This window comes from Trichomonas vaginalis, chromosome VI, assembly GCF_026262505.1.
Source record: "Trichomonas vaginalis G3 chromosome VI, whole genome shotgun sequence".
In the NCBI taxonomy this organism is placed as follows: Eukaryota; Parabasalia; order Trichomonadida; family Trichomonadidae; genus Trichomonas; species Trichomonas vaginalis.
In genome coordinates, this window is record NC_067208.1 from 16,625,732 (window position 1) to 16,650,542 (window position 24,811).

A 24,811-nucleotide genomic window follows, 5' to 3' on the forward strand; every position below is an offset into this window, starting at 1 on the left:
AAATTAATTGATCAAGAAATTTAAGGCTATAGAGGAGTTATATTCCCTCCCTTACAGAATAACAGTTATGCCACAGCATGGACAAATACATTCAGATCAAACAAATATCATGAAATCTTAATTCAATCCACAGATGTTCCACCTTCATCATTGAACAGCATTCTTCATTCCTTCATTGCTTGAAAATATGTATAAAAGCAGTCAGATAGCCACTCGTTATATTTTCCATGCATTGGCAAATGCAATCAAATATTTGCCTCTTGATAATATTGATGATTTGAAAGTTCCTGAGAGTCTTATTGATCTTAAGAAACAATCTTTAGAGAAGTTGGAACCGCTATTTAATCCATCTCTGACTACTCCTTTTGTAATCAAACCAGATCCAACCATCAAACCTTTAGACTACCAGACTGATGGTATAAATTGGTTAGGTTTTCTCTTTGGATTCGGATTTAATGGAATTCTGGCTGATGATATGGGACTTGGTAAAACATACCAGACTCTATGTGCAATAAGTACATATCATTATAATTCAATCAATGATAGTCCAAAATCATTGATATTTGCTCCAACAAATGTCATTTATCATTGGGCTTCTGAGGTACAGAAGTTTTTCTCGTGGTTGAACACCATTAAAATAATCAAAGGTGATCAACTATCATCTATAAATATCAATAATTTCACAGGATTGATTATCACATCATACGGATTGGCAAGACATTTCACTAATCTAAAAGTAACTTTCAAGTTTATTGTTCTTGATGAAGGTCATTTAATAAAGAAACCAGATTCGAAGAAAGCCCAGTACATCACAAATTTATCATCAGAGCATAAACTTATTTTGACAGGAACTCCTATTCAAAATGGACCAATGGATCTTTGGTCATTGTTTAACTTCCTAATGCCAGGATATCTTGGAACCAAAGAAAGGTTTGTTAAACTTTACAAGAATCCAATTGATAAAATGTTCGATAAAAATGCTTCAGAACAACAAACAAAGCAAGGCGAGAAAGCTCTTGAAGATTTGCATAGCCAAGTGCTACCACTAATTTTAAGAAGACTTAAAACCGATGTACTCAAATCATTACCACCAAAAATACCGAACATCGAATCTGCTTTTCTCTCTGATATTCAAAAGAAAATTCTTGAAGCAAAAAGAAATGAGTATGAAACTAATAGAATATCAGAATTTGAAAAGCAAGATTTTGAAATGAAGCTCAACATTCATCCAGAACTTGTTGAACCGACATGCAAATGTATAATTGAAGAATCTGGAAAACTAGTTGCCTTAAAACATCTCCTCCATAGAATTGGTTATGGTAAAGATAGAGAAGGAATTTTGAGAAGAAAGGCTGTAATTTTCTGTGAATCAGAAGAAGCAATCAACATGATCATTAAGTATGTTATTCCAACCCTAGTTGACACTGAATACATTCAATTTTCTTCATCAACAGATATTGCAGAAAATGCAAAGAAGATTGAAGAATTTTCCAAAGAAGATGGACCTGATTTATTCATTGCTACAACAACTGCAGCAGCTCATGGAATTAATCTTACATCTGCAAGTATAGTGATATTCTTTGAGCTCAATTGGAATCCAAAGATTGATCTTCAGGCTGAAGATAGAGTTCACAGATTAACTCAAACAAAGACTGTTGATATATTCAAAATTGTAATGATCGACACAATTGACCAAAGAATTATTGAAGCACAAGAAAGGAAAGATAAGATTGCAAATGGTGTAATACACGATCAAAATTCAATCAATCAGATGGATACAACTGGATTGAATAAAGCAATTTCTGGAGAAATGAATGAAATGCCAGAAAAGGAACCTACTTTTAAGCAATTACTTAGAGCAGATATCAAGTATGATAAAGATTCATATTCCCAAATGAACCATTAATTTTAGCTTTTAAATGAATCTTATTGTAAATAAAAAGATATTATTTTCCAGAAGTAAAACTTGTAATAAAACTTTTTTCTCTTCAATATGAAATAAACAACTTTATAATTTATACATATCAAAATGCTTATGAATTATTTTCTCTTTTATCAATAAGTGTAGCCAAATAGATACTAAAGAAGAATTCAGTAAAAACACTATATCTTTCATGGATTGAAATTCGATTAATATAGTGAATAAAAATGGAATAGCAAAATATTCATGTTAGAATGAACCAATCTGAATATCACTAATTCATAAAGGATATCATGCTCAAAGTATGAAACGCGGTAGTGAAATAGAGTTCAATATTTCTATTTCATCTGGTGAGAACTATTTTAAAAACACAAAATCACTTTATAAACAAAAAATATTTTTTAATACAAAACAAAATGAAAAAATTATATTTGAAGGAGATCGATTTCATTTTTAAGAATTTCAACGCTTCCGAAGACTTCTACAGCGTTGAATGTAAAGATCAAATCGTCATTAGAGTTCGGACCATTCATTTTCCATCGGAATGTCGAAGCTCCTTCATATTTTTGCTTCAAATGAAATTGATAAATCTTGTTAGGCACCATTTCAGAAACCATTTGCTCATCTACGGTGTCATATGTCTTACCATCCTTGCTGCATTGAAAAGAAAAGCTAAATGGCAACTGATAAGTGAATCCTGTTTTGATATAATAATCTGTTACATCTACCTTGATATTTGTAAACATAACTGTAACAAACTGGTCTAGAGCTGCATCAGAAACAAATACTTTGTCATCTTCATGGTTAATTATGCATGCAGGATGAGGATAATCTTGGGTTTCAAAAAGTCCCGAAGAACTGTATACTTTGGCATAATCCCTGTACGTAAATAAAATTCCTTTATTAGGATGGCTTGGATTATACTCGATTTTAGAGTTCGGAAGTTGAACAAGGTATCTATATGATAAACTTGAAGGTTTTTGCTGTAATTTTGGTAATGCAAGTAATTTCTCCATTATCTCTGGAGAAGAAATGAGGTCATACTTCTTGATTAAGTTTCCATAAGTCACAAAAGTAGATTTTGTAAGAAATTCGGGTTGTATCGAAAGTAAAATATGCGAAACTGGTTCACCAAGGGCATTTATAAGACTGTAAACAATATTAAATAGTTTTTCTTCACTAGAAACGCGAATTGACGAATTAAAAATTTTGATAATTGTTTTTGGAGAAATATTTGATTCTAAAAGAGAATGATAAACATCCTCAATGTGAAGAGCAGCAAATTGAATGGATGCTTGATAATCTTTAGAATTTTTATCTGATAAACATTCAATGCATTGTTCAACTGTAATATCTTTGATTTCTTTCGCAAATACATGAGTTTTACTGGAATTTTGGTCATCAAACAAATCTTGTAATAAAAATGATTTTTGATTTAAGGATTCTAAAAGATTTAAATCTTGCTCAAGAGTAAATTTTTGTACTTGTTTGTCTATTTTTATTGATTTGATGAGTGGATCAGATCTTAACAAATATTGAAATTTTCTAAATTGCAACGCAATTTTTAAAGGCAATTCATAAGTAAAATCGGGGAAAATTACTTGTATCGTGTTTTGATGTATATCTTTTGTTTGTATATCTCGAGTAAGACTGATTTTAGTGAAGTTTTCTGTCATTTCCAAAAAAATTTCCAATATTGTGTCACTTTTTCTTGCGAAGTAACTCTTATTCAAGAAAACCCCACCATTTAATATACATATCAACTATACATCACGAGTTCCAGTAAAAACATTATGAATTCTTTAATTTTAAATACAATCTAAATACGACATTTAGAGAAAATGAAATTTTTCAATCAGTGTCAACGTTGTAGCTTATTTGCTAGATTACTATTTTAACGATTAGATTTTCATATCTATGATGCTCAAATTTAGTGTTTTTTAATACATTCTTTAGGAAAATTGTAAATAATTTTGAGTAAAATATTGTTACAACATGCAATAAAAGAATAATTAATATAAGGTTTATGGCCAAATAAATTAAATTTGAATTGAAAGAAATAAACCAAGAATAAATAAAATGCTTGTATCTCAAAAAATCAAATCGAGGAATATAAACAAAATTTAATATAAATATATTTATCGTCATTGAATTATAAAATCTTTCATATGCGATAAGAAATTATATGTAAGGATTATCAAGCAAAAATTATTGAAAATAATTTGTTTGAAAAATAATGCAGATAAATTATTCAAAAATTGAATTCTGTGTGAAATTAATGCACGTTAAAGTAATATTCTTATTTATATTTAACTATATAATGTAATAATGAAAGTCTGTAAAATTTAAATTCAAAACACTTTTGATATCAACATCGTTGTTTTGAAATATCAGGAAATAAAATTTAATTTTTTATTATTTTTTAACTCTCTGTAATCATCTAATAACTCTAAATTTTTAAGAGGTTTATGCAATTAAAAAAATGAAATTATTGCTGTTTTTCTTGCGTTCTAATATATGCACCGCTCCGTCATTCATTAGTAAAGATACAAGGTATGTATATGAAATTGGCAATATAACATCATATTCAAATGTAAATTTCAAAGAAAATCAAACAATATTCTATCTTTTAAGTACTATCTCAATATCAAACTGCAATTTCAGCAATAACACGGCTTTTGGTAGACATATCGAATCAAGGGACGGTGGTGCAATTCTTGTTCTCAATTCCTGCTTAACAATTATTAATGGGAAGTTTGAAGCTTGTATGGCTGATTACGGAGGTGCTATTTCATCTCAATCATCTGATACCTTCATGTCTGGAGTTACTTTTAAAAATAATAAAGCATTCAAATTTGGTGGCGCTGTAATGGACTATAGTTCAAAAGGCTTTGAATTAGATATAATCAATTGTACTTTTGATGGAAATGTCGCTAATTACTATGGCGGAGGAATTTCTTGTAGCAATATTAGAGATATAGATATTCACCAATCGAAATTTTACAATAATACTGCTGGAATGTCTGGAGGAGGCCTTCATATTTGGTGTTGTCAAAGTATATATTTATATTCAACAGAATTCAAGAATAATACAGTTGAACAAGATAAATTGGTAGTTAAATCTAATAATAATAGTATACCTAAATTTTACAATGATGAAAACATTATTTCTAGATTTCAACCAAAAGGAGGAGGCGCAATCTTTATATCAAGCAAAGCAACATTTGATGAAGTATATACTTGGGTTGATGCATATCAATTATGTTTCCGGGGAAATAAAGCAAGTTCATTTTCAACAAATAATCCAAGAGGTGATAGCCAACTTATAAACGGAACCGGAAATACAATAATGCTTAAAGGTACAGTATGTTTTAGGATGAGATTTTCCAATGTTCCGGATGAAATTTTTAATAATAGAAACGAATTCACAATCGATTCGCAAGCAAGTATCGAAAATGCTCACTCTAAAATGGAAACTTGTCCTAAAATGGAAAGTGACGGATTGCCTTATCCAACTACTATTTACAAATATCCTCAAATTAAGAACAAAAATAATGAAAGTATTACAAGTTATGTTCCAAGTCCTACTGGATATACATACTATGCAACTAGAATTACCAAAGATTATCAGTATCCAGATAAGAATCTAATGATTACAGCCCAAAAAAACTATACTCATGTTCCTTTCATTAATGAGACTCATTCATCTAAAATTTCAGCACCTGCAGCACCAAACGGAAGTAGTTATTCATATACTTTAACTATTACATTAGTTGAGATTGAATCTGGAGTTTACACACTTTCAAAAACGCTTACATACAAAAATGAAACACTTACAGTAACATTTATTCGATATTATTACACATTTCGAACTTTAATTGAAACAATTACTGAAACTTTGATCTTAATCCAATTTCAAGAGGACATTCCTTCATCTAAAACTCCGGTTTCGAAAATTATTTTGATTTCTACTCTTGTACTTGCAAGTGCTTTGATTTTGGCGATGATCGGACTTTTCCTCTATAGAAAGAACAGAGAGGCAAAAGAAGATGATGATGACGACGAATCAGTAAATGATACCTATAATGATAACTATGAAACTAGAACCGAAGCGATTTTGGAGTTGAGTGAAGGAGATTCGATTGATAATGAGGATCCAAATTTCGCTGAAGACCAAAGATACTTGGAAAATGATTTCTAATGCTGATATTATTTATACATTCATCCTTTTTCACCCTTGTTTGCTTAATATTTTATATAAACATTCACTTCTTTTCAACTAATGTATTAATGCATTGTGTTTGAACTTAATATTATTATTCAATGTAATTTCTCTATAAATATATATTATGAAAATAAGACAAAATTTCACACGAATTTGGACAAAATATTTTGCATCATTATTCAATCTATTGCACATAAAATTCGTTTAGTGTTTTATTAATGATATCCGGATGATATTTTTAGTCCAAATCATGTCTATCAATAATATATTCTATTTTTAGAGGATGTTACCTCGGTTTTTTCTGGAGTGTTGATGAATGATATAAAAACTCTTTCAAATAAATGCATTATTCGGGATTTGAATTTTGAAATTAGGTCAATTCCCAATTGAAATGATGTTTTTATATTTACGTGATAATTTTATGCTCATTGCTTCATTATTATAGTATATAAAGAAGTTCGCCTCTCAGAAAAAAAAAATGTCGAGGAACGTTCCACAGGCTCCTATAGCCAGTGTTACGACTCGTATCATCGATTTACCATTATTACAAATGGAAAACAAAACATCGGAATTCAAACTCGAAACTCTTCACCAACCTCTTCACTTGAATCCTGCCAATTTCCAATTCAGCTTTACAGGAACAAATGCATGGTATTCTGGAGTTGAAATGGCCGTAGCAGTTCAAGCAAATAATATTCGCTTTCAAGCAATTAGAGATGCCGTTCTTCATATCCATGTTTATCTAAATCGTCAAGAAATATATAAATCAAATACATCATCACCAGCAGATATAATGCCGCAACGAAATTTGTCTCACGTTTTCAGATTCAGACCATTTATTCCAGGAGATATGCACATTAGAACAGCAATTAAAGGATTATTCAACTCACAACCATTCGAGGTTTCCGATACTATTGTCGTTAAAATCATTCCATCATTCGATATCCAAACAAGAGCAAGTCACAAGCAAATTGTTGAAGTTAAAATGCGAAATGACATTCCGATTGGTGTTACAAATATTACGCTCTCAGGTTCTAATGGTGAGAAGATGTTTGTAACAGATAGAATGGAGCCAGGAAATGTTTATTGCGGAATTATCAAAATGCTTGGAATTTCGAAAGATGTTACAATTAATTTCGACCTACCATTCGGAAAAGACTGTGTTATGAAAGCAAGCATACAACAAGCACCAAGCGAACCTCATTATCCTTTGAGTTTCGAATTTATTGGTATACCACAATCTTATAAATGTTTTAAGCCATTTGATGCAACAATTAAAGTTACAAACCATGAAAAAGTGCCATTATCCGGAAAAGCTCAAATTGAAACAAAGAATCAAGGAATTTATCCTCACGGATCGACTCAGTTCGAAGTAGAAAAGCTAGAACCAGGTAAATCAACAGAAATACATATGCAATATGTTGGAATGATTCCAGGAGTTCAACAAATTCCTCCAATTAACTTTACTATTGCCCAACTTCCTCCTTTCAAGATTACACCATCTTGTGGAGTCATTTTGATTGGAACGGGTGACTTAGATTGAATAAACTATTTGATATATTTATATGTCTCAAAAAAACTCAAGAAAATCTTTTGTTTTAAAAACACCTTATTAACTTAAGTCAAAACAATTGCTATCATTGATTTTATTTCTTCAAAAAATAAATAATCAAAATATCTTTACGAAATATGTTGTCCCGATCTATTAATTCTATTGTAAGTGCTCATTCTGATAATATCCAAAATATATACACTATTATGAATGATTGTATAAGCTAATAATCTGATATTTCGTTGTTTTTTGAAAAAATAATTTTGAAATGCTAAAACTCGATCATTAACATTTGAAGTGTTGTATGATAAAAACAATGCAATAAAAAATCAAGAGAAGATAAATATATTTAACATTTTACACTTTAAACAAAAACTTTAATATCTACTGCTCTTTAATCTATCTGTTTTGATGGCACCAGACTCGTACTCAAAGAACTTCTCGTACTGAGCCAAAGATCGATCATTTGTATAAGGTCGGCCAGACCAAACAGCTGTAACTGTGACTAATACATCGTACGGAGAATTGTTGTGAAAGCCACTTGAAATATCTTGTACAATTCCTTTTCTAATATCTAATTCTGTTTTAAAAGCATCTAATAAAGGGTAAACATACTTTGGAAAATCGTCTGGATCGGCTGATTTTATAACAGGATGTGATTGAACTATTGAATCTATAGTTGTTTTAAGCTCATCGTAAATTCCTTGGAAAATTTCGATTGTTTTTGGTAATTCTTCGATTGATTTCATAATTTCCATATCATTTTCGTATTTTAGCATTTCTTGAAGGTTTGCATAATCGCTTAATTCCCCAAATTCTGATGGTTCGAATGAATCAATATGCTGACCGAAGATTATTTGGTTGATAATTATCTTTATAATTCCCTGTGCAGTCGCATTGATTTGAGTGTACCATTGAGATTTCAAAGATTTATACTGATCATAAAACTTATCCATCAATCAATAAGAAAAAATGAAATTCAAAAGGTAGATATAGCCTAAGTTGATATAACAGGAATAGATACAAGTATTTTAATGGATCAATTCTTCGATTTTTTAAGTTGAAAATTATGGAAATAAGTATAACTAGAGTCCAAGTATCAAATTTTGAAATAGTTAATTACAAAAATATAACCTAATATCAAAGTTTATATCAAATAAAAATTAAAAAAATCCTTTGGATTATTGAAGGAAAGGAAGAAGGAATTCGTATTCTGAATGTCCCTCAATAAACTGCTTGATTTCATCTACTGTAATCTTTGAAGGATCTGTTTCATGAAAATGTTCTAAAACTTCTTCAATAAAATATTGAACAGAATCAACAAACAACCCTGGAAGGTATTCTGAGTAGCTTGCGTGTTTTGTTCCAGAATCAAGTAAGTCCTTCAAGCATTGAAGATCCTCAGCCATTTTTCTAAACGTCTTTTCAAAGGAGAACTTCATCGACAACAAAGATATCGACCAAAACTTTTCCCATTATGCTTAACATATGAAGAATAGTAATAGTGTGTATGGACACATAGAAAGACTTTCGTTTGAATTATAGATATTTGATAATGCAGATATGATCTTCTTAAGTATCTGTATTTTACTTGGCAATGCAGGAATTTTATCGTATTTGGAAGATTAAACGAAAAATATCGCCCGAGAGGAGCAAAATTCGATATTAAGTAAGTAAATTGATTATTGTTTAGAGTGCTTTCAGAAATTTTTACATTTGTATATAAAATATGCACAAATTAGGATTTATAATTAAAAATATTTTTCGATATCGGCAAATAAATCGTTAGATCTTAGATTTTATTAATCATTTCTCCCTACAATGAGATTGTAGTAATAGTAACTGTGTATGATAGTTGGAGTATAGTTAAAATAGGCGAAATTTTGATAAGTTTCAAAAACAATTTATAATATGTTCGAATATTTTATAATTTAATAATTTGTGATTACATTGTATGTATTTCCCAACGGGAGCCGTCGGATTCCGTCGTTGTGGATGATTACGGTTGAGAAAAAAATGTAGTTTTTATTAACGAATTTTGAATTTTGCAATTTTTTTGGAATTTTTTGAGGATGATTAAATAAGCATTTATATTCCTTTTTTGAAAAAGAGTCTATTTTTCTTGTTTTAAGGAGATTTGGTTTTTTATGCAACAATTGGTGCTTCACGCCAATAACCTATCGTCAATCCGTGTTAATCCGTGAATTGTGAGTAGTCTCCCGTGACGGCGTCACTTTTTCTCCGCAAATTTGAGAGAAATCTCCCGTAACGGGAGAAAATATACGTTTTTTCTCTCAAATATTTCATCCGTGAATTTTTTTTTGCTCTCATATATTATCATACCCTATGGATAGATCTAAGCATTAAAACTTTTTTTAGTTGAGTGAGAAGAAATGATAATATGTTAATATAGAACATTAGAATATGATAAAGATACACTCATATCGCGATATTTTGAAAAAAAAAATCGGATAAAAAATAAATATTACTATTTATTCGACGAAACAAAAATTAATAGCTTTCCTTATAAGAAGCACGCTTCAGAGACATTATCTAATTCTGGATAGAAGAACTTTGGAAGTACTGCATTGAATGTAGGACTTCGAAAGTTTTATCTCTAATGACGTATTTAAAAGCTTCTGGTAACTATAATTGTAAATTTGGCCGAGATGCTCAAAGTTCTTCTGTAGCCACTCATTGATTGAGAAGCAATAGAAGAATTTTAAGTGTGGGTAGTATACTCGCATTCTTTGATCCATAATGGACAAATAATTGTATGTTCTAGACATAGTAAGGTAAAGTTATTCTAATGTAAATTAATAAATATGTAACATTGGAACAATCTTACCCTACTATGCTATAGATTCGGTTGATTGCTTACTTCGAATGATACTTCATGCTAATATTGAAATTGATAAAGCTTTATGTGAATACTAATAATAATGATAAGTTAAATTTGAATAAACTGTGCGACAGGTAAAGTAGCAAGCGAGATTATTTATTGTGAAAGAATAGTTTTGAAATACACATGCTCGGCTTACGCCGAGCGAATTAAAGTAACGTACGATTTTTAACGTACAAAAAAAAAACGCGGCGGACAGCAGGGATAAATTCACGGCAAACGGTAGGCTTTTTATAAAAGTTGGGAAATGCATATTACATTGACTATAAGCAAACGATCTTAAGCGATTGATGAAAATCGATGTCAATAATTAAAATTTTCTAGGCTTTTTGATTGAACACCTGGAATAAAGTTCTCCTTGGTGAATTTCTCCAAAATTTTTCTCTTATAGAGAATGCCTTAGAAAATTTAGGGAAAATGAATACGTTTTAATTATCAATTTTTTTCAAGGGTTAAAAATTTTAAATTTCTGTATAAACAAAGCATTTTTATTGAGTTCCAAATCACTGACACCCTTTTATTTTTATTATTCTATATTTTTTACTAAAATACGTCAATTATACAGCAGAATCAAATCATTATTTTTCAATGTTATAGAAAAGAAGCACATTTTCAAATTTTTAAATCAGTTATAGTTTAGCATCAAATATAATATATAACTCTATATAGTAACCAGGTATTATTAGTAATATAAAAATATTTCTGGTTCATATATAGGTTTTGTTTCACATGTTTAGAAACAATAGTAAACATCTAGAAAACAATCAATAATATCATGATTTTATTCACAAATTTCAACCCAACTTTATATTGTGATTTGCATTTCGAAATGTTTAAAACTCTCAAGTCTAGACTTCTCATCATAATCATGCAATCAACTAGCAACTTTAATCTGTATCTCATAATCAAACAAACAATTTGTGATATATTTGAACATACTATAAATCTTTTTTGAAACTTATCAAAATTTTCAAACTATCATACACAGCTACTATTACCACAATCTCATTGTAAGGAGAAATCACATATGTATATACATACTTCATATACATTGGAATTTAATATTATATGATTACTTAGCTTTGCTTAATAATGTATTTATCTAATAATAATGATGTAATACTATATCATAATGACTATTCAATCTGTTGTTTCACTATCGTTTTAAATTTATTGGTAATACCTAAAGTTGCTAATGTTGCAATGTTGCAACATTAATGCCAGATATCATGAGTTGAAGATAGAATAATTGGATTTTTGCAATATATATTATTTTTGTTATGGAACGATTCCAATTCGATGATCAGGTAAAGCAGAAACAATATAATTAGGTATCACTTTTTTGATCTAAAAAATGCATTTCCATTTTTTAAAACTCATAGTTATGTAAGCCAACAGTGTTATGGTTACATAGCAAAAAAAAAAGATATTGAATGCAATTTCTTATGTGATCATAGTTTTTATCGGTAAACTAGATAATTCGGCAACCATCATCTTCATATATGATTACAGGCTCTGGTTTAAAGAAGTTTTCAGTCCTTGTTCCAGGAATTTCGATTTCTTCACCTACACTGATCTCTCCATCTGCTGATGTGAAAACTTTTCGTTGGAAATCAGCTTTGATTGTTTTATGTCCTTTTCCTGATCTCTCTATCCACTGTCTTGTGTAAACAACTTCAACTTTTTTATTAGAGCTTACTCGCCTTTTACGACGATTAATCTCTCCCCATTCACCACGCGTAATTTCACCTGTTCGATAATTTGTAATAATCTCTCTGACTCTATCAACTAAGACTTCATATTTGATTCCATCTTCGTATGTGTATGCTAAGAATTCATTCAGTTTCTTTTCTTCACTGATCTCTGAAATGACTTCTTTGTACTCTTTGATAGTTGTCCAATTCGAATATGATGGCATCTCACCTGAAGTATTCGAAATAAACTTGAGTCTTGCTCTATCACAGAATTTTTCGAAAGTTTGTTTTCCTTCTGTGAAAGTTCCAAGACTGACTTTTGTCTCAGTTTCTTTCTGCATTGTATATCCAAATGATGCATCTTTTATCACCGAAGACTTGAACTTTGGAAGTCCGAGAGCCCAGTTATGGAATTTATTCATATTTTCAATCACAAAGTCCTTTTCAGGTTTACGAGCATTAATATAGTACAATGGAATGTCAGGAATTGATTCTTCTTTCGATATCTCTTTCAAGTAATCAATAATATCCCTCTTATATTCTGTCTTTTTTATTTTCCTATCTGGGAATTTCTTTGAACAGAATGTGAACATTATACAAAGATGTGCTAGTAAATTCTTTCCAAATGCATCATAAACAAATTTAATATCATTTTTAACTCCTTTTGTTATTCTGATAATATGTGCAGGTACAACGATTACAATTGCATTAATTCCAAGATCACAACATCTGAGCATCTGTGTCAATCTTTGAATTTGGTCTTCTGGGATCTGATCCTTATCATCAAATCCTTCTGTATCAATCACACATCTCGTAATACCATCTATTTTGTTATGATGAAATGCTGGGAAAAGTGTGCATGCATCTGGCTTTTCGCTTGTATCGAAAGCATTACTCTTTAGATATAAGTTTCCTGTTGCACTCTTTCCAGAACCTGTATCACCAATGAACAATACAGTGACATTGTTATCTTGTTCCATTTTGAAAATGAAGTGAAATACTAAAAAACCAAATCTCTCAATTTTTCATCACATCATACATTCAACACTGCGAAGTTCTCATATTTATTAATCTTATTTTCAAATATAATCGATAAATCGATAGTAATTTTTTTTAAATAACCATCATCAATTGAAATTTGTGAGTATTAAAATCATAATTAATTTCTATTGTTGGATTTAAATATTCTTTTAACAATGATATAGAATGTTATTCATATGGCAATTGTGAAGTTATATTTTGAAAAATTTCCACCATCTACTGAAATTTGAGTTTTATGAATCATAATACTTTTTTTCAATAATAAATGATGATGTTAAGCAGAAATATATCATGAAAATATGATTTTTTTACAAAATTTACCACATCAATTGAATTGTATATTGGTAAATATAAATTCTTCGATAAATTCTTCCCATCCAGATATGGCAGTTGTGAAGTCATATTTTGAAAAATTTCCATCTTCTATTGAAATTTGTGAACTATTCATTATAATAATTTCCACTTCATTTTTTATCTGATTGATGCTTGAAGTTAGACATATCATTCTAGTTGGAAATACTGGAGCAGGAAAGTCATCTGTTGGAAACGTGATCTTAGGAAAAGAAGTTTTTGAAACTTCAGAATCATCAAGAGCATGTACAAAAGAACCAGAAAAGAGAATCGAAAACATTGGTGGACGAGGACTTACAGTTATTGATACCGAAGGATTCAATGATGATCAGAACGATTCAAACGAACAGATCCAAAAACTTGGTAAATTTATGCGCGAAAAGATCAAAGGAGTCAATGTTGTTGCTATTGTTATCCCATTTCGCAATGCAAGATTTTCACAGAGTGTCATTGACACAATCAAATTAATTTATGATATTTTCCAAACTGATGAAATAATTGATCATTTGTGCATCATTTTTACATTTTATCGTTCTAATTTCGATAAGAATCTCAAGGAAACAAATTTCAATGATGAAGTCAGAAATTACTTGAAAGAGATTTCGAAGAAAGAAAATATTCCGAAGATTCCTATGTTCTATCTCGAAACAAGAAAGAAGGACATGAAAATCATGGTTGATGAAACGAATAAGTTGCGTCAGTTCATATTCACGAAAACATTAGTTGAAACTAAGAATGTCAGAGATGCCAAATATGGATTCACAGAAAAAATTGAATATGAGCGACATGTTTCACAAGGTCAATATCAATCAGATGATAACACGTATGAGAGATTCATTGATCGACAGAGAGTAATGAGAATTCCTAACAATGGAAAACCTCCGACATATGGAGAATGGCAAACGACAAGCACATATTCCGAACCTATCATTGAGAAAAAAAAAGAAATATTTTGATCGATTTGTTGGTTTTGATATCGATGGAGATTGCATGTACAAAACTTATGAAGATGGATATTACTGGATTACGAAAGACCATCGTACTGGTCGCACAGATAAATCATGTAATATTAAGTTGAATAGTTATAAAATATTTCATGCAACCGGTGAACGAGAACGTGATACTCGTATAAGAGAAATATATAAAGGCCAAGATCAATGGAATACTTATTACGCCAGATTTATCGAAGAAAGGTATAGAATTATAGATGTCGATGGCAATATTTCATATTCAACTTGGAGTATAGTTCCTGGATCCATAAGCATATACTCAGTTGCAAGGCAAGCATTTTATAATAGAGATGGCTATGGTTGTACAATAGCCTGAAAATATTATTTAATTTATTATGATATCGTTTTTGTTTTTATTAATTTATGTGTAAACAAATGAAATTTTGAAGAAAATAAAGAACAATGCAAAATGATTTTAATATAAGTATAAGGTCGCCAAGAAAAAGTGCTTAAATTAAAAACCGCAGTTTGAGTACTTTCTGAGAGTCTGTTTGTCAGAAAGTATACATTTGTAAACTTTCTGACACTAAATTTTTTTTGGTCCTTTCAAAGTTTTTGACAATGTCAAAAAAGTATACATCGGGACTCTCAATTTTCCTCTCAAACGGCGGTTTTTAAAAACGCTCAATTTTTCATCGACCTTAATGTCAATATTCTGAATTTTTGAAATGCTTCATTATAATATAGAGTAGTAAAGATAATATTTACAAACAAAATAAAAAATTAATTTAAGTTGATATACCAAGAGCTTTGCAAACAGTTTGAGTTGATGACATGTCAATGATTGAAACAAGTTTATCAATACATAACATGATAGATTTATCAACATTTTCTCTATCAATAACTTTGATCGAATGATGAAGTTCACTAATTTTGCTGAAATCAAATCCAGAGCAATTAATACTAATAGAAACACATGCTTTTGATGTGTTTTCAAGAACAATGCATCGATTAGAAATTGTATTAAGTATGCTAATGAGATTTCCACTCTTTGGAATTCCTAAAACTTTCATAACATCTACAATCGCAGATTCTATTTGGCTTTTCTGTATGAATCGTCCAGAATATTCTAAATTATCAATTTTAATGACCATTTCTTGAACTCTCCTTATGAGTTGGTCATTTGTTAGCAAATCAACATCTGCAGGCAAATATTTAACGTGATCTCTTAAATGTAAATCACAGAAACATAAACAATTTCTAATATTTTTCATTTCTTCAACACTTTCTTTCCTTTCTTTGATGATTTTTTTGCGGTCATCTTGCAAAGAATCACAAACACCATTTGTCGTTGAGATCAACATATCGATTGGTAATTCTGGAGAAAAGTCTAAATTAACTAAACCAAGAATTCTAGCACAGATTCCTTTCGATTGAGAAACGATTTCATCCATTTGATTTTCATATCTTTCGATCATTTCTTCAATTGGATTTATGCCTTCGTTTATTTTAGCAATGATTTCTTTTGGTTTAGAAAGATTGAAATATTTCGAAATAAATGATGATAAAACAGATATTTTTGTCTTCAGTTTTTCTATTTTACCTTTCTTGCTTTTAATCTTTTCTTTCTTTTTATCAATATTTGTTTTCATTTCACTTATTATTTCTCTGATGAAATCCATCCTCTTTTGTCTGGAAAGAGGAGTATCACGAGGGAACATCAAAACAATCTCGCAAAGGAATGAATCAATGGTATCATTGAGATTTTGGTTATCATCCATGAGTTCTTTCATTCTTTTCTGGATCTTTCCAATAACTGCGTTTTGTGATGTCAACTCGAATGGTTCATTGATTTTCCCATTGAATTTCAAGATCATTTCCAATGAATCTGTCATTGAATTGATCTCATTAGTGAGAATATTTTCCATCTCTTCGTAATCTTTCAATTTTTCTTTAATAAATTTAATACAAATCTCTATTTCTTCTGCATTTTCGCTGCTTAAAATAACATTTAATTCTTTCTTAATTTTGTCTAATTCGTCACTCTTCCTTTTACATTCTTGACAGTCTTTGTCAAAGAACTTTAGTATATAATTTACCAAATCTCCATCTTTTGAATCTTTTTTGCCAATAAATTTTTGAGAATCAAAAGTTGTTTTAAAATAATCAGAAACCTTTTTCGCAATTCTCATCATTGATTCTCTTAAATAAATAGCATCATCATTCTTTGAAGCTTGAGATAATTTTGTCTCCAAAATAAAGATTTTCCTATTTAATTCGTCCTCATTATTTCTCAGGTCTTTCAATTCTTTTGTCATTTTTTGTTCGTTATCTATTTTTGTTTTCGCTTCTTCACTCATAATCTTTGATTTGTCATTATAAAGAACTTTTAATTCATTTAATTCGTTCTCAAGTTTCTCGATTTTCTTAGCAAACAATTTATTTTCATCTGAAATTACAGAATTTCGTTCGATTAATCCATCAAGATTCATTTCAATAATTGTGAGCATTTCATCAATCGTTTCTTCTTCTCTATATTCTGCTTCGATTTTCTTGAAGATGGATCTCATGATTTTCTCATCAAATGTTGGAGTTTTATTGTTAACAATTTCAACTTCACTTTTAACACTAAGAACAGGAGAATTATGTAAAACATCTCTTTCTTCAATTGTAAATTCTTCTTGTTCTTTTTGTGACAAATCGTTTTCTTCTTCATTTATGACTTCCTTTTCGTTTTCTTTTACAGTTTCTGGCTCAGAATTTTGCTCATTTTGTTTTTCAGTTTCTTGAGTTTGTTCTTCTTCTTGAAGCATCGGATGAACAACATTGTTTGGAAAATTGAATTGTTCGTCAATTATTTTCCGCTGAATTTCAATTGAATCAATAATTTCACTTATTTCTTTTATAGTTGTTGGATAATCGAATGAAGTTCTTAGTGACTTAATGATATCACTGCAGTCTAACACTATGCTTTGCTTGTGGCGATTGAGATCAACAGCTGTCATTCTGCTCTGTGGAAGTTCATTCATAAAAGCTTCATTTATCAAATGGACAAAACTTTTTATTGTTGATTTATATGAAATGTAAACGTCTTCTTCGAAAAAAGGAAATATAGGTTGTCTAAACAAGTCCACAACTTTACCAGAAATGTTGTCACAGAGAAGTTTAAGAGATCTAGTACAATTTGTCACATTTGAATTTGGATATTTTCTATCATTGTTGCTTTTATCGATAAAATCAAGAGTCATTTTTATTTGGTCGAACTTAGATATCACAAGATGCGCATGAGGAATGTTATCTCCGTTTTTCATTTTATTGAATGCAACAACAAATCTTTCCCATGCTTTGGTGAAGTTTAAAACAGGAGTTCTGATTGATTGAATTGATACAATTTGTGTTGTTTGAGTAATAGATTGAAGTTTTGCAAATGTTTCGAAAAATTTGTGCGTTGACTCGTAATAAATTGGCAAAGTGTTTTGAAATTTTGCTAATGGAACTAGTATTGCTTGTGAAATTTCAGGAGTAGCTGAATTTGAATCAATAAAATTTATTGATAACTTAATTACTTTTTCACAGTCAATTTTAAAATCTTCTATGCGTTTTACATTCGGATTATCTGGTATTTTCCTTTTTGGAACAACCTTAACGTATTTTGCATTTTGATTTTGAGGAATTGTTGCCTTTTTACCTACAACAGCAGGCACAATTGTCGGGTCATCTTTATTATTGATTCTCCTAGGAGTTCTCAATGATGTTTTAGCTCTTCCGACCCTAGGCAACATTGTATTGAATTTTCAAACGTACACAAAAATTTATTACACAAATTTATCAATATTATATCATTTCATAAAAACATATAGAGGATTCTGAAATTTGTTATTTTTATAAGATTTGCAATAATATTTTTTTCAGATTGTCGGATTTCATGTTGTTATAGCCTACCCTACTCTAGGAATTTCATTTTCTTTATCAATATAGATCTCTTACAAGACAATAAGTTACTCAACATTACAAAAATCGCTTTTAATCCTCACCTTAAATTCAAATTTTTTATGTGAATGTACATAAAAAAAAAAAAAAAAAAAAAAAAAAAAAAAAAAAAAAAGGGAGTGGGGCTTCCAGGCACTTCGTGCCTTCTAGCCCTGAGGATGAATGAGTATAATGAAGTTTTTTTTTCTTGGGGGATGGCTTCCAGGCACTTCGTGCCTTCTAGCCCCCGAAGATGTTTAGTATAAATGAAGTTCTTATATATACGGGTCTTCCAGGAGCTTTTCACAAATTATATATGTTTTCATGTTTTGTCATGATTTCATCGTAAATGTTTTGTCAAGACTTCTTCTTCGTAAATGTTTTGTCAAGACTTCTTCTTCGTAAATGTTTTGTCAAGACTTCTTCGTAAATGTTTTGTCAAGACTTCTTCGTAAATGTTTTGTCAAGACTTCTTCGTAAAATGTTTTGTCAAGACTTCTTCGTAATGAGTGTAAATGACCAAACTGACAACACTTTGACCGAGTAGTTTTTTGTGCTGAACAAAAAGTGTCATATAAACATCTGTCAAAAACCGCTTTTTAACTTTACTTAAAATGCCACGTAAGCTACGTAAGAATATACATAAGAGGAAGAGAGCATTGAAACATCCAATAGTAAAACTGACACCACAACAACAGTTGCAACAACAAATGATGAATGACCCCACTATGTTGCAACAAATGTCAAGCAACCCTATGCTTTTAAACCGAGTTATTGGTGCACAGAGTGGAGGTTTAAGAGCGGCACTTTTAGCGAAAATGGCAGGCTATGGTGGAGCTGCAGACGGAACAGCCTATAACCCTCAAAGTCAAATGAATTTGAGTTCACTCAAAAATCAAATAACAGATGTCAAAAAGTCAAACATAGACATACAGAAACAAATAAGTGAAAACGAAAAGAAACTAGAATATGACAGACATACAAAGAAACTCAATGAGTTAAACGTAGAGAAAAAGAAGAAAGAAGAACAACTGAAAGAACTAAGTACAGAGGAATATGCGAAAAAAGTGTCAGAAAAAGCAGCAGAAGTAGCAAAAATGGAACAAGATGTCATAAATTTGAAAAACCATACTACTCAATATAAAATACTGAAAGATGAAGAGATAAAACAAAAAGCCCTGAAGACATATATGGATAGCGATGAGTATAAAAAAGAAGTTGAAGCAAATGTAAAGGCAGAAAAACTTTTACAGTTGCAAAACCAAACCGTACAGTATGAAAACTTAGCACAAGAAAGTAAAAATAACGACGCGGCTATGCAAAAGGCAATGAAAAGCGCAGAATATATAAAAGCTAACAATGACTGGTTAGATGCCCAAGCCAACGCTAAAGCAGCCCAGCTTATAGGGTCAATAAGGACAAAAATACAAGCGGATGAAGACAGTTCAAATGAAGCTTTAACAAATGCTGACTTTAAGAACGCCTTCGAAGCTCTTCATAGTAAGGTGAAACAAGTGAACGACTTCTCATCTGGAAAGAAACTGAAGTCTGAAGGTTTCGACAAAGAGTTAAAAGAAGTAGCACAAAATATGACGAAAATAACAGATGCAGCAACGAGACAGGCAGTTCAAAGTGCCTATGACGCCGTTAGAGCAACTGTTGTGAAAAGTCAAGAAAAAGAGTTACAACAGACCAAAACAGACCTAGTAAATGCTTTCTTAAAAACGAAAAGTCAGGTAGGACACTATGCTGCAGATGGAACATATGTGCCAGCTGGTGGAACTTATATACCACCAAACCCTCCAAGAGAAGCACCTGCACCAGGACTACCTAAAACATTTACATCGTCACATGGACACAGACACAGGCATGCACCACAACAACAACCAAAACCAACACAACAACCAACAGTTCAAAACACTGCACAACAACCAACAGTTCAAAACACTGCACCACAACCAACAGTTCAAAACACTGCACCACAACCAACAGTTCAAAACACTGCACCACAACCACAAACAGAGCAAGGACATAAAAGAAGTAGAGAACAAGGAAACCAAGAATTCTTAAAAATGCTTAAAGAAGAGTGTGGTTTCCCAGATACTGTTGACTTTAGTGACAGATATAAAGAAGCTATTGGAAAGTTCAAGGATGGAAATACTGACCCGAACCTATTTAGCTTTATGGCTCAGCACCAAAACGGATATAATCTCAAACCTGGAAAATACAAGCTCGCTAAGGGATATGATTTAATAGCATATCATCCAAATGACATGGATGAATTTACTCCGAGATATTTGATGTCAGAGCTAAATGACAATTCAACTTTCGTCATGAAACGCGTAAAAATAGAGACGGAACGAAAGAACAAAAGCTTATGAATGCGGATGACGTAGATAGGGAAATTGTTGAAAACGGTCTCGGAATATATGAAATGCCAGCAGATGAGGTACAAGAAACTCCACAGGAAGAAGTTCAGATACAACCAGACATGGAAGAAATAGTTCAGCAACAACAGCTAGAAGAGCCTGAAGGAAACGAACAAGTCCTTCCTTTGGAAACTAACTTCACAGAACTAGATGAAGATTTGGAACAGCCGAAAAATCTTGACCCTCAACAAGAGTATGCGGAGAATATGGAATATTTCCAAGAGTCTAAAAAAAATTCGACTGACATAGTAGAAGAATATCGAAAAATGTTTGCCGACATACAAAAGACTCCAACACCAGATGAAAATATTCAGCATAGAATGGAAGCACTGAAAGAAAATGTACACAAATACAACAACCCTTTTTACTTACGAGCATTTAACGTTCAATCTTCGGATGAACTCGGTGAAAATAAAAGGTTAAATTTCAAGAAAACATATAGAAATGAAACATTGTTTAAAGTTCATTCAGAACCTAACCAAGATGGAAACAAACCTACTTTTGTTTCTGCAGACGATGGAACTACAATGAGATGGGGTCATAAAGCTAATCCAGATAGGTGGTTCATAAACTTACAACCTCAATTCCAAGAAGTTGTAGACGCAATGGAAGTGAATGGTGAACCAGATATAGCTGGTATTTTCAGCGCGGCTTTAATGCCATTGAAAGATATGAAAGATGCAGATATTTTGAACCAGTATGAAATGAACATGGCTGATGGAAATATAACACCTGACGTTCTAAAACATTTATCTCAAAGAACTACACAGAACCATAGAGATGGTATATTTGGTGAAGAGTTTAGAAAGAAAGTTAGGGAGGGAGAAAGAGAACCTATTGTACATGACCTTGCAAATGAAAGTTTGCAAAATGTCAAAAACTTACTTTGCAGACAATGAAATGAGAAGGGATGAATATTTAAGAAAACTCAAATGGACAGTACCAAATGAAATGTTAGTATTGAAAAACATGTTCCTTGACAAAATAAAACCAACTACAGAAATAAACGACGCAAGACTGAAAGATTGGGTAAAAGCTTTCCCATTCACAAAAGATATAGTTGGTAACATGGAAAGAAAACCAGAATGGCTACAAAAACATATATTTGGAAACGAGCTTATTCCATATGGACAGGCTCTGTTTGAAGAGCTTGAACCAGAAACTCAGGACAGAGTCATGCAAACAATAAGCGACGACTCAAATACAAACTATGACAAACTCTTTCTAGGATATAGGTTACCTGAGATGGGCGACCAGAGCCAAAAGGCAAAAAGGACATGGGAAATTTGCAACATACTAGATGAACATAATGCAAAGATGCAACAACTTCAAGCAGAGGGCAATGAAGGAAAAAGAAGAGTTAAAAACTCAGTCAGGAAGAAAGTAAAGCTTGGTCCACGTGGGTTCTATTATGACATATAAATCCAACTATTCTATATTTTTACTCATATGAAATGTACGCCGCTCAGAATATAACGCCAACAGTTTTGGATGCTATGAATGGAAATGTTTCGAATGTATAACGAATGCGACAATGCCATTAGAAGGTCAGAAATAGTTCCTGGAACTTACGAATATACAACTGCTGTTTCTTATGGAAACGTAGGTGAGTTTGGAGAAGGTTTTCAACAACAGTAGATATTGCTTGCGACAGGTTTCATATAATTTCTATTGACAAACTCTTTCTTATACGTGGAACAAGACATTGAAATAAAAACCTTCTGCCAAGTTGTCTGACAAGAAAGGTTGCAATGGAATTTTCTATGTCGGATACCAATATGCTCCAGAAGTTTTCATGGGATATAAGATATCTAACTCTGACTTAGTTCAAACAGTAACATGGGCAAACTATGAATGGTTCGCTTTGAGAAAATCAGTACAACCACAAGCTAGAGAACAAACAGACCAGTATGCAAATATTGAGAAAATAAGAAGACTTGACCCTAACGTTCCAGGAGTTTATTGTTAACGCTTTCTGGACAAACTGCAGCAGCAGTAAACAAGTAAAACTGAAACTTAGAGTTTTTTGTCATCTTATCTCAGGTTTTTTAAGATACTTGCCAAACTGGGCAGGAAAATTTCTATCGAACTTATCCAAGCAAAAATAACTTAGTCATTGCATCGCACCAACGCAAGACCCATTCACTCTTACAGACGTAGTGGGAACAAATAAAACGTCATTCGCCGACTTTTGCAAAACAAAGTTGACTTAGACTTTGGTTTCTCAAACCTCAACACTGAAGTAAACTATTATTTCCAATGCTGCTGGAGATGCTTGGGACCCAGTTAAGTTCACATGCGAAAAGTTTGAATGCAAGAGAATAGAAAGCAGACTTGCAGTCTATATGTTGGACCCAGATATTTCAAATGCTTTAGCTGCCAAATATATTGCAGTTCCACTTATGTTCCCTATACACCAAATATCTGTCAAAGACTTTGCAGGTGAAGTTGGAAACCAAAGTGCTGACCCAGGTGCAAGAACAGATATTGCCTTAACAACTGCAATGAAACATGCAGATACTATGTTTGTACTGTTCAGACGAACCTATAAATGACTATTCTTGCTTCTACAACCCTGGTATTAAATATCATATAAACATAGATGGCCAATACTATCCAAGAGAAGAATATTCTACAGTTGAGGATATGAGGTCATACAACTTGACATTAGATGCTATGAACTTTAACAACAACTTCACAACAACCATTAACCCTGAAATGCAAAGTTCTATTATGCCATATGTTTGAAAGTATGGACTCATACAGGAGGTCAAAAAACTCAATATACAAATGGAGACCGTTCAAACTTTTGGCTTGGCATTCCATTTGCTGACTCAGAAGACTTTATGGGTGGTATTTCAACTGTTGGTACTGTACAAATACAATATACTGGTGACAGAGACGGTCCAGATGAACTGAGAGCAAAGAAGTTTACAAAACCAATAGCACTTTTCACGGAAGATGCTCTTTTGAAGATTCGTTCGATGAAACCTGCTGGGGCGCTCCTCAGATTGGCATAACGACAGCTTCCATCGAGCAGATTTTGGCAGCAGGTCAGTAAGTTGTTCTTGAACTGACTTCTCTCCGTCAAATATTGACAGTACGCCAGTTTTGACATAAAATTGTAAGATAAACTTACCTTTAGAAATATCTGTAAGTTTTGTTGTTATATTTTTGTCTGCTTCAAGAACTTTCACCATTTCATTTATACCAACTTTCTTTGCTTTATGAAAATATTTAGGTTCAGCAAATATTGCTATTCTATAACATTTTCCATTGTTTGTGTAAAGAACTATTCTGTCAATGTATTTGTATTGTTTGTGAGTATAAACTTTGTTCTGCTTCAATTCAATAAGATATCCGAATACGTCCATCTTTTTATTCTAAGTAAAATGTCATTTCCGAAAAATAGAAGCGTAAGTGTTTCAAAAGGTTTAATGGCGGTGGCAGATGTGAAGTTAAATTCACCAACTCAAACAAACAGTCAAAGTGTTATTGTCAATGTCAAAGAAAGAGATGTTGAAGTGGGGAAACCATACGAAGACCAAGATGGTATAACAATAGTTCCTGTAAAAGAACAACCAACATATCCTGAAGTTAGCAGAGACTTAAGTTCTGTGCAGATATTCGAAAACGACTACCAACAACTGAAAGACAAACTTAAAACTCAGGAGAAGATTTGTCAAGCTTTAGTATAATGTTAAACTTGGTCGAACACAACCCTGTAAAAGTGAACTTCATATGTTCATTGCACCTCGTGAAGTTTTGAAAGAACTA

The 24,811-nt window shown here is 31.5% G+C and overlaps 9 protein-coding genes and 1 pseudogene across 10 annotated transcripts, besides 2 other annotated features; 6 read left to right on the forward strand and 4 right to left on the reverse strand.

Moving 5' to 3' along the window:
- Nucleotides 1-187: 187 nt before the first annotated feature.
- On the forward strand, nt 188-1,983 carry TVAGG3_0877750 (B-TFIID TATA-box-binding protein-associated factor 1 family; the record flags this gene model as incomplete). The annotated part of the gene is made up of 1 exon (XM_001304705.1): nt 188-1,906. One exon carries the CDS (start codon nt 188-190, stop codon nt 1,904-1,906), a length of 1,719 nt encoding a protein of 572 aa, XP_001304706.1.
- Nucleotides 1,984-2,326: 343 nt separating this feature from the next.
- Nucleotides 2,327-3,788, reverse strand: TVAGG3_0877760 (uncharacterized protein; the record flags this gene model as incomplete). The annotated part of the gene is made up of 1 exon (XM_001304706.1): nt 2,347-3,597. One exon carries the CDS (start codon nt 3,595-3,597, stop codon nt 2,347-2,349), a length of 1,251 nt encoding a protein of 416 aa, XP_001304707.1.
- Nucleotides 3,789-4,351: 563 nt separating this feature from the next.
- TVAGG3_0877770 (pectin lyase-like family) lies at nt 4,352-6,274 on the forward strand (the record flags this gene model as incomplete). The annotated part of the gene is made up of 1 exon (XM_001304707.1): nt 4,404-6,122. One exon carries the CDS (start codon nt 4,404-4,406, stop codon nt 6,120-6,122), a length of 1,719 nt encoding a protein of 572 aa, XP_001304708.1.
- A 347-nt stretch (nt 6,275-6,621) lies between these two features.
- Nucleotides 6,622-7,816, forward strand: TVAGG3_0877780 (uncharacterized protein; the record flags this gene model as incomplete). The annotated part of the gene is made up of 1 exon (XM_001304708.1): nt 6,625-7,689. One exon carries the CDS (start codon nt 6,625-6,627, stop codon nt 7,687-7,689), a length of 1,065 nt encoding a protein of 354 aa, XP_001304709.1.
- Nucleotides 7,817-7,951: 135 nt separating this feature from the next.
- On the reverse strand, nt 7,952-9,525 carry TVAGG3_0877790 (uncharacterized protein; the record flags this gene model as incomplete). The annotated part of the gene is made up of 1 exon (XM_001304710.1): nt 8,880-9,107. The coding sequence occupies one exon, from the start codon at nt 9,105-9,107 to the stop codon at nt 8,880-8,882; it is 228 nt and encodes a 75-aa protein (XP_001304711.1).
- Nucleotides 9,526-10,728: 1,203 nt separating this feature from the next.
- Nucleotides 10,729-10,769: a mobile genetic element.
- A 1,302-nt stretch (nt 10,770-12,071) lies between these two features.
- TVAGG3_0877810 (GTPase, IMAP family member-related family) lies at nt 12,072-13,274 on the reverse strand (the record flags this gene model as incomplete). The annotated part of the gene is made up of 1 exon (XM_001304711.1): nt 12,072-13,274. The coding sequence occupies one exon, from the start codon at nt 13,272-13,274 to the stop codon at nt 12,072-12,074; it is 1,203 nt and encodes a 400-aa protein (XP_001304712.1).
- A 543-nt stretch (nt 13,275-13,817) lies between these two features.
- On the forward strand, nt 13,818-14,642 carry TVAGG3_0877820 (uncharacterized protein; the record flags this gene model as incomplete). The annotated part of the gene is made up of 1 exon (XM_001304712.1): nt 13,818-14,642. One exon carries the CDS (start codon nt 13,818-13,820, stop codon nt 14,640-14,642), a length of 825 nt encoding a protein of 274 aa, XP_001304713.1.
- Nucleotides 14,643-15,424: 782 nt separating this feature from the next.
- TVAGG3_0877830 (uncharacterized protein) lies at nt 15,425-18,418 on the reverse strand (the record flags this gene model as incomplete). Its single annotated transcript, XM_001304713.1, has 1 exon — nt 15,425-18,418. The coding sequence occupies one exon, from the start codon at nt 18,416-18,418 to the stop codon at nt 15,425-15,427; it is 2,994 nt and encodes a 997-aa protein (XP_001304714.1).
- Nucleotides 18,419-18,711: 293 nt separating this feature from the next.
- Nucleotides 18,712-24,811: part of a mobile genetic element that runs on past the window's edge.
- Nucleotides 19,220-19,884, forward strand: TVAGG3_0877850 (protein of unknown function, DUF4106 family; the record flags this gene model as incomplete). Its single annotated transcript, XM_051250302.1, has 1 exon — nt 19,220-19,884. A coding segment is annotated over one exon (665 nt), but the record flags the coding sequence as incomplete, so codon positions are not given.
- Nucleotides 19,922-21,846, forward strand: TVAGG3_0877860 (annotated as a pseudogene). Its single transcript has one exon. A coding segment is annotated over exon 1 (1,925 nt).